Genomic DNA, 10,108 nt, shown 5'->3' with positions numbered 1-10,108 from the left:
GAAACTTTTTTTCTTAGAACTGTATAAGCCGTTGAGATGCATAACGCATGAAGAATACACATGAAATACAAGATTTCCTATAATTTTTGTAACAACTACATTTTTAAAATATTCTCTCCACGAAAATACCAAAAAATATATTTAAAATAATATCTTACCTGAATAAATTGTATCGATAGCGAAAATTTTTTTGACATGTTTTTGTTTTTTTACAGAGAACTCTTAATGTATTGAAACCATATATAATTTGCCAGTTATGACAAAACATTCAACCTATCCTACTCCAACGCCAACGTACTATGGAGAGCTTGTGAGTAACCTCTTATTTTCGGATTAGAAACATTTTACAGTACATGTGTCAATTAGCAAACTAGGCTAACATTTTTGGCTTGTTTTTTTGTTTATTTACTTAACAGAACTTTGACTTAATATAAAAAAAATTAAAACGAGTTTTATTATTAGCTTTTGAGCTTTCATCGTACAAAATCGAAATTATTTCTATTAGGTATTTGCTTTTAATCGATAATATCCATGCTCATCATTAGCGACTTCCAAAGTATGAAGTTGAGTGAACATTGTTATGCAATGTTTAACCCTAAGTGTTGGAATAATGAGAGGATCGAATGCATTTTAGACATGCTCATATATTTTAGTTATATTTAGAAATTTTTATTGTGTTTAATTGTGTTTTTAATGGTAATTTTGTTATATTTGCGGGAATTTAATATTTCGTCCGCCAACCTCCTATTTGTATTAGCTTTCGTACTCGTTATTAAACGGCAATAAAACTAGCAAATGTAAGCGCTACAGAACATTGTTAATGTTCCAAAAGAAAAATCTCTCTAAAACGCCGTGTTTGATTTGTATCTGAATCAAAAATATCAATTTCCCATGTTCTAAAATATCGTTTATCCAAGTTAAGAGTTGAGAACATCGTATATACGTTGATGATAAATCACAAGTCATCGGAATATCAGCGGTTTGAAATATCAAGTATCGGTATCGCCAATTTTCGTTGGTATCGATGAACGCACATTGCATGAAATTGGTTGTTTATGCATATATGGCAGTGAAAGAATATGCATTATCAACTGTATGGCTGTATATGTATATTGAGTAGGATATATATAAACATTTGGTTATAGCTGTATATGCATATGACTTTGGCTCTATATGTATATGAGTTGGCGGTATATGCATAGTTTGGCTGTATTTGTATATTACGTTGCCAACCCCTTCGGAAAATTTCAAGAAGAGGAAAAAAATAAACATTGAGAGTTTGACCACCGGAACTTTTTTTTGGCCCTTGGGCTATAATCAAGAGTCCAACCGATCTGAAATTTTATAGAAAATATATTCAAAATTGTTTCTTCAATTCTTTTATTCCGTGAAGCCCAATAAATTAAATGGCTTCAACTAAGAGTAATTTTGTGAAGGTTGTTATAGAAAATTTTCATAAGTTTAAATTAGAAGACGTTTAAATTATATTCTCATGCATATCGATAAGTTGAGCACCTCAAAACGTGTACGTTGGCATACGATATGATTTAATCAAATCGTAAAATCATTTATAAATTCACTGTGTTGCAATCAATATGAATAACGTTGACAATAATCATTTGAATTGAAAAATGTGGGAGAATGAACTGAAGATTTGCAAATTTAAATGCAAATTCATTGTCGCACATTTTGTAAAAAAAAGTCTGTACCAATTTACTGATAGTCACATATTTTTCAACTCAGTATTTACAAATTCTTCCTTAACAAATAGTTTATTGATTTCAGCCTAAAGAACCAGTGTCACAAACATGTCCTAAATGGGCGATAGCTCTTTCAATTGTTGCGGCCTCAGCACTGGTTGGAGCTGTTATTGCTACTGCAGTCGTGTTTTCCCGCAATAACGGTAAATCTTGCATGTTTTATTTTTTTTATATAATACGCTTCTTACTCATTTCTGGATGATAATTACAAAAAAAGTTGTCATTTGTTTAATTGAGACAACTCTTCTATTTATTTGGGTAATACGTTATCGTTCCAATTACTTTTTATAGGCTAAGAGTTTTATTTTGCATATATGTTTTATTCTAAAAAAACTTAAAATAATTTACCCAATGTTATAATTATGTTGCATTTATAACATTTGTTTTCTAATTGGGCGTATTTTTATCTACAGGCGATTGTGATGGATTCAGATGTACGTCTGGCGCTTTGGCAGACGATGGGTCTAATTGTATCTTGTCATCAAATGTATGCAACAGTGTGAAAGACTGTAAAAATGGAGAAGACGAAAATGACTGTCCAGCGATATCACGTGAAACACATTCTATTAACTTTCACATTTTCCCCCAATATTTTTAGAAAATTTCTCAATTACTTAATCACCTATAAGATATTGGTATAATGCTATGGTATATGTTTTAAATAATAAGAACGGCATAATATATTGTATACCTTTGAAAAAAGAATCAGACGATTTAGTCTGAATTAACAAAATTTTGTTGAAATTTGAAAAAGGTCACTGAAAAAGTAATGTTCATTTGTCGCGCGGTTATAGAAAACCTTTAATAAAATGATTACCGTAATCAAATTTTAAGACCAAATCAACAAACATCACACTTTATCAACCCAGGTACATGAGGCGATAAGCGAATTGCGAAAAATTGCGTATTTCTTGCTAAATATTCATAGTGTATTAGTAGTTAGCTTCATATTTGTGTAGTTGGAAGAAAAATTTTAAAAGTTCGGTGTGGATAATCAAATATCTGTTTTGTTTCAGCTTGTACTAGTAGTCAGTTTTGGTGCATGCAAGGTGGTTTACACGGAAATTGCATTCCCAAAGATTGGGTATGTGATGGTTCCGATGATTGCGTTGGAGGAACGGATGAACAAAATTGTACAGGAGCCCCTGGTAAATCAAAGCTTCATAATTAAAAATTTCAATTAGTTATTGTACAAGCCACAAGTAGTTTAAACAATTTTGAATTGATACCTTAGCATCTGAAGTGAAGCGTAAAAATAAAAATAACACGATTAAGCATTTCTCCATAGTATTTTAGATTCAATACAGTTCAAAAAACAATAAAAAATTATATATGATTTCGCATTAAATTTTGGAATTTGACGTCATAATGATTTGCATCGTCGTTTTTCAAATATAAATTCAATCACAATCACAGCTTGTCGACGCACAGAGAACCTCCAAGTCATTGCACCAAATTGTGAAAGAGATGTTGGAAATTGCTCTGTTAGTTTTTGTAGCAACGACGTCAACCCTAAATGCTGTGGACCAGTTTATGAAAGAAAAATTTCATCTTGTCCAGGTATTTGTTTTACTTGAAGAACTACTTCTACTGAACTACTGAATTTTTAATATAATATATTTTTTTGTTATTTTCAGGAGGAAACATTGAGTACTCAAAAGTACTGAGATGTGAATGCCAGATTTGCGAATCACCCAGAGCTTTTGTTGCCGGGAGGTTTGATAATTTTAGTTAAAAGTTTATAGAACTGATATTATCAATTACATAGCCAGTCTCAAATTGAGACATGTACTAATAATTGAAAATAATTAGATCAAATATTAAAATTCTAGTATTTAAAATACAACAAAATCACAAAATATGCTTAAATTCGACATTTTGCCACATATGCCCGAAATGACGCCACTGAATAATAATGAATCATTGATTCAAATTCCATCAAAAACACTAAAAATGTTTAAGCTTTGAAGGGTGTGACTCCAAATTACACAACTGTTCTTTTGGAATTGAAATAAACGAAACTGAAGTGGGAAGAGCAAACAAAGACGGACACTTCAGTTTCAGTGTGGAATATCCGTCAAATTATCGTATTACGTTTTCAGTAATCGACGATGTAGACGAATTATTTTTTACACAAGTGAAGGTGGGATACTAACTTTCAAATGTTTTATTTTTATTTTCACTGTATACCAAAATTAGATTATCTTATTAACTTTACTTTAAAAAACTTTGAAGTGAGAATTTTGAAGTAGGAAATCTAGATATCTTTCCTACGTTGTTATGATTAACTGAACTATAGGCCCATTTTCATAGTCTGCAATGTCAGAATGATTCGAGAATTGCATTAACTTGTTTTATTCCAAATTTTAGATCATTAATCTTATAAGCAACCAATATGCCTATTCAGTAACTGTAAAAATGGTTCTTAAACCAACTGCTATAAGTTTTTCATCAAATACAAATACAACAGTCGAACTTGGAACAACTCAAGATGTAGCGATTGAATTCGGTGCTCATTCAATGTTTTTGCCCGATGGAACTGAATATGACGGAGAGGTAAGAAATTTCTCCACGAAAAAGTGATTTTAAATTGCTTTAATAAAAACCACGAACCTCGAATGATATTTTTAGACAAGAATGAATACCTAATTAAAAAGTGATAGCAGTTTACTATTATGAATTATGCCATAATCCCAGTTTCTTTGAACTTGAGCATCTTAGGTGTTAAATATTTCCCATCAATCGCGATCATAGTGACGGTTATTTGATATATTTGCGACCTATTTGACATCCCAAATATAAAAATATGGAAATACAAATAATACAACCAATTGTTTCAAACTTAAAACGGAAGTTCTCTTTCTGTTCAATTCATAAATGTTTAATTCCAGGTCAAAGCGGCGATCAATTTCATAGACCCGTCAAACAGAGAAAACTCGCAAAATATACCAGCACAGCTTTTAACTGAAAATGACGACGAGGAAGGTGTTCCTGGCTTTTTGTCATCCACTGGAATGCTGCAAACTGACATTAAAACAGCAGATGGAAGACAATTGAATGCACGTGGGGTGAGAATGCTATATTCGGTTTCAATATTTTATTAGTAACTGCCTTAGACAACAATTGTGATGTCAACTTGTTGAGATAAATATAAATGATCAAAGGATAGGATATATCCACCCTTTTTCAACATCTTCAATACTCTATCGTAGGTTCAAATTGAGTTGATCACAGATGGTCTCTCACAAGAAGAAATCGATGAAGTGAAATTATTCAAACTCATAGAAACAGATGGAGTATGGCAAGAAGTATCACAGATGAATGTATGTACACCAAAAACATTATTTGCATAGATTAAATATTTCAACACTATATATTTGCACAATTATGAGTTGGGATAAGTGAGTCTAATCGCCTATCTTTCCTCTATGTCTTTTTGTTGGTTGATTTGTATGCATGTACTGCAAGAATGCGTAGCGTGAATAAACATGACAATGACGTGAGTGACCATTGTTGTAAACTGCTTGTCTGACTTTGGACAGACAAAATGTTACAGAAATACATTTTTGATATTGTGCAGCATGACTCTTGAATTGCATAAATTTCACGCAGGCATCATCAGGAACTTCACTAAGAAGACGAAGAAGAAGTAATCATGCGTCTGTTATGACACGCGTTGACATAAGCAGCGTTCGTCAAATTTATAACCTGGATGCTTTATTGCGGCCCTATTGTTATATGAAAGGTATAAATTTTATTTTTCTAAACCTTATAATAAACAAATACCTCTTCAACTATAAAATCATTCCAGAAGTTAACATTTCAGGTTTCGAAGAAAATACGTTTGCAATATGATAGCTAAATAATATCTATGCATGTCACTTACAATATTCAATTTCATTTTAAGTCCGAGTATTCAGTGACGCCCAATATCTTGAGTCCACCCAGACATATGGAATTGCTGTGATCTCATTATACGCGAGGTCATCAAATGGAGCTTGGGCAAATTATCTGAGGGGATATACATACTACAATGGAATTTGTGTTTCGGTTCCGTGCAACGGGAAATGGTTTGACATCGTACAAGTATATGGTATCTATTTTATTTAATTAAAATTTAAATAAATCAATTTGGTTGGCAATAAGTCACTAAAATCAAGTACTAATAAGTCTATTGACGTTGCTGGAAATGGTTTAGCCCGAGATCAAACTGAGGAATGTGTGTTTTTTCTCTTTTATTAGAGTAAGTTTTTGATGTGATTAATGCGATATTTTTTGTTCAGTTATAGACGAAATCTTTTTTGTCGATAATTTATCACAGGAATAAAAACAAAACAACTTCGTATTTTTGGATTTTTTTACAATTCTTCATGCCAACATTTGTTTTATGTTTCAAAGCTGAAGACAAGGATTATATTGTTGTTGAGCCCATAGTACCAGATGATGTCAAGACTGAACTAAACTTCCAGTAAGTTTATGAGACCAAAATTAGCAACTGCCTTACAAAATAATAGGAGTGTAGCAAATAAAATAACATAGTAATTATTTAATTACCCAATATCCCATTCAATGCCTTTAATACTTCTGCAGAGCAGTGTCCAAGCTTGTGCTTGCAGTGAAAAATATACACAGAATGTAACAAAATTCATAAAAACATAAGAAAGAGGAAATTATGATTATGAGACAGAATGAATGTTGAGCAGTGTTTGGAACGGAAAGTTTTGGTGTTAGTCAATTCTAGCTAACAGATTATGACAAATGCTTTGCTCTAATACACTTCGTTTTACATTAATAGATTTTAAAACGCTGAGAAAAAAACCTAGCCTTGTTGGCTGTAGTTAGGAAAAAATCTGGCCTCTTTAGGAGTTTATAAATGAAAATTCGGATTCTATTTGCGTTTTGCAAATACATGCTGAAGGCCTTTTTTGGCACATTAGTGGACCTAACGATCGTTATACAATCGAATATTATGTTGTTGTTCTCGTTGTTTTTCTTCTTCGTCATGATAAAATCGCTTTTATCTTTGAATACTGGACCAATTGCTTTGATATTTTCAGGGGTTAAAGATTGATTTTTTTTGCCAGAAAACTATTACTTTTATTTATTCCCAAGTTTTCTATGAATCCTATCTGATATTTCATCCAAAATTTCGCTGTATCACTTTTCAATTTTGGGAACACGTATTTTAATCCGCCAAGCGTGACGGCCGATTCCGAAAATCGTCGCTACTCAAAAGTTATTTGAGGTTACCGATACCGGGTACAGTGTCAATATATTGTAGACTGTGGTATCTGCTGTTACGTGTTCATATATTTGAGCATAGCTCTCTTGTTTGTAATACGATCGCTTTTGAAATCATATTTTAAAAATATTTCAAAGTCAACGTAAAGTATATTTAAACACAAAAAGAAAACGAATGCTGATATCTTCAAAATTGAATAAATCAGCTACTTTTGAGTGAACATCGTTGGGTTTTGTACAAAATATTGGAGACTTTAATAATTAGGATGAAAAAAGTATGAAATACATGTGAAGTAGGAGAATGTCTATTCATTTTGTATGCGAAATTGAAATCAATAATATAATACAATGCAATAATCGCGCGAGTCGTTCACTCGCGGGCGTTTTATTCCGAAGTTCCCTCGTTTCATAGTTTTTCATTTGTTTTTATAGTTAAGACGTCTGACCAGTTTTTAACTTTACATTTTTTTTCTCGGTATTAAAACAGTCCTTATGGTGTGATTGTTTTATACACCTATTTTTTTCAAATATAACAGTCCATAGTGTGAATGTTTCACTCACATTTTTTCATATAACAGTCTCTTTCTCTGTAGTATACTTGCAGTTGGATACAACAAGTATACAAGAAGTATGCCTTCTTGTTTTTTCGCTTTTATTTTTATTTATTGTTGTTTCGAATTTTTCTTGTTCTTTTTATCCTTGGCTTGTGCATTTGATATCCTTGGGGTCACCTTTCCAACAAATGAAATTCTGCCTCTATCTTGAATGGAATGTCGACTTGATTGTCGGCTCACCAATGTAGGGTTTACAAACTATTTCTTGGTTGTGGCCAGCAATGTAGCAAATAAATAACATATATATCTGCTCTTGTTGGCTGACTAAACTTCGAAATTACCCAATATCCAATAGTAATATATTGGAGAACAAGAGCAAATCTAGTTATACTAGCAATAGTTGCGAATGTCTGTACTAGGTACATTTTAAAGTGAGCAAGATTATTGCGATATTTTTTTTACATCATCATAACATTGATTAACTCCACTATATTACAATCATTTAGGAACAAACTTAATTACTTCACCGTGCAAATACCAAGAGGTGGAGCTGTACAAGGTTCAAAAGGACCCATATACCAAGATGGATATGACTGTTATAGAGCGCCGTTCGAAGATTATCATTTTCGACTTTCCAGGTAGGTCAATTCTAAAACACTATAATAACGCCCTTTATTACCTCATCCAGCGTTTTTATCTCCCGTAACAGATGAATTTGATATAACGTTACGAAAACTTTCTCAGTTTGTGTGATCCAGAAGTGTGTGTGGTGCTTTTATTTATTTCACTTATTTTCGTGCAAGTAAAACAAGTATACGCATGAATTTTCCTAGTGGAATTAGGAATCAATAATTGCTGAGAGAATATGAGAGTTACCTAAAATCGCTTTTATTTAAAAGCCAATATCAGAATCGCTACATTTTAGCTAAAATATCCATTTCCACTTTTTTTTTTATCTATTCAGTCTACTGAAAATACCTAGTTTTTGGGACACCAAATAAAGCAATGGACAGATTCATGTCACCATATTATGGGAATGTTCTGGTCAACGTACACGTAGTTTTGTAGTTTAAAAACTACTATAGTTAACACTGATGAATTTTCCGATGGGGTCAAAATGATGTCGTCGCGTATATCTAGCGTGCATAATAAAATGATTCTGTTTTATTTGTTTCATTTTTTCGAAATAAAGTATTGTTCTTACATATTTTAAGATTTTTACCAGAAGATATTGAAGTGAATACAATTCCCATCGACGAAAACAACATTTTTTCGCCTTGGATAAATGATGTATTTTCTTGGTGGCCAAACAGAAATCTCTTCAAAGCGTGCTATGTGAAAGTAGGTGCAATTGAAGTTCCAGTAGAAAGGACTAAATTTATTTTGAAATGCTAATATTATCCACACAATCCTTATTATATGATACAAGACTATCATTGTTTGAAATGTAGATATTTTCAAAATCATGTGTAGGTCCTAATTAACGAAAAATTAGATAGACCTGTTTTGTCAAATCAATAAGTTTATTACTGCCTGTATTAAAATGATATTTTTCAAAAACGTTGATTTTTTTATTTATATACCATCAATTTCAAAAAATTCTTACAATAATCAAGTTGAATGTGTTGCCAATCGATGTCATCGAAGACGACTTGAAAGAATGGACAGTTGAGGCAATCAGCCGCGGAGGAACACATACAGTTACAAAAGGAAAGGAATACGGTCGTAGAATATCTCAAGGAAATGGCCTAACAGCATGTGTTGAATACAAGTGTCCGTATGTAATCTTTCAGTTTTGCATTTATTTTTATTTGGAAAGTTTTATTTTGATCTGATACTGATCATATAAATCATTATAAATGAAAAAATCATATAAATAAAATTCAAAAAACAAAGACATATTAACATCTATTTCACTGTGATTTGTTATTATGCATCGATATTATTTTCAGAGATATTCTCTCAGATAATGAATTTGACAGAACGGAAGTGACCATTACTCCAAAACTGCAAGGATTCACATTTGCTCTTGTGATTCCACCAAATATAACAATCAACACAAGTTCATTTCGGGATCTCGTGGCTGAATACCAATGGGTAGAATCTGTGTTGGGGAATTCAAGTTTCACAGCTGCTGCACCTCTCGCTAATATTCCAGAACTTGGCATCTTCTATAGCGGAGCAATTCATCCAAAGCTAGCTAAAACTGAAGCGAGGCGCAATTGTATCCAGGGGACAGGTGTTCTAACATTCTCAGTATCCGCCGTAGAAATTTCCGGCTCTGGCTCTGGATCCGGATCCGGCACCTAACTGCAATTCGAATTTTAGCGCAGAGTCTCACTCTAAGCTTTATTTTAAAATGGTTTGCTATAAAATTCAGTTTAAAGAATTATTTATCATGCAACTTTTTTCAACTAGTAGTCTAAGTCTTATCGGCAAATGAGAGCAACAGGCTTGGATGTCCATCAAAAATGGTGTGCGGTATTGAATGTTATATTAGTTATTATTGCTTTACGACAAAATCACACATTAGTGAATAACTTTAAAAAATAA

General features: G+C 32.3%; 1 protein-coding gene across 1 annotated transcript; it reads left to right on the top strand.

Annotated features, from left to right (window-relative positions):
• The first annotated feature begins 216 nt into the window (after window positions 1-216).
• Window positions 217-10,108, top strand: LOC120334608 (cartilage intermediate layer protein 1-like). Its single transcript, XM_078109556.1, has 17 exons — window positions 217-310; window positions 1,786-1,903; window positions 2,174-2,311; window positions 2,777-2,908; window positions 3,177-3,320; window positions 3,398-3,476; window positions 3,723-3,903; window positions 4,131-4,316; window positions 4,652-4,828; window positions 4,973-5,083; window positions 5,373-5,505; window positions 5,668-5,853; window positions 6,159-6,228; window positions 8,062-8,193; window positions 8,770-8,896; window positions 9,172-9,332; window positions 9,508-10,108. The coding sequence occupies exons 1-17, from the start codon at window positions 257-259 to the stop codon at window positions 9,863-9,865; spliced, it is 2,487 nt and encodes an 828-aa protein (XP_077965682.1). The 5' UTR covers window positions 217-256; the 3' UTR covers window positions 9,866-10,108.

This window comes from Styela clava, chromosome 15 (assembly GCF_964204865.1).
Source record: "Styela clava chromosome 15, kaStyClav1.hap1.2, whole genome shotgun sequence".
In the NCBI taxonomy this organism is placed as follows: domain Eukaryota; kingdom Metazoa; phylum Chordata; class Ascidiacea; order Stolidobranchia; family Styelidae; genus Styela; species Styela clava.
This window is presented reverse-complemented; position numbering and strand designations above follow the sequence as displayed.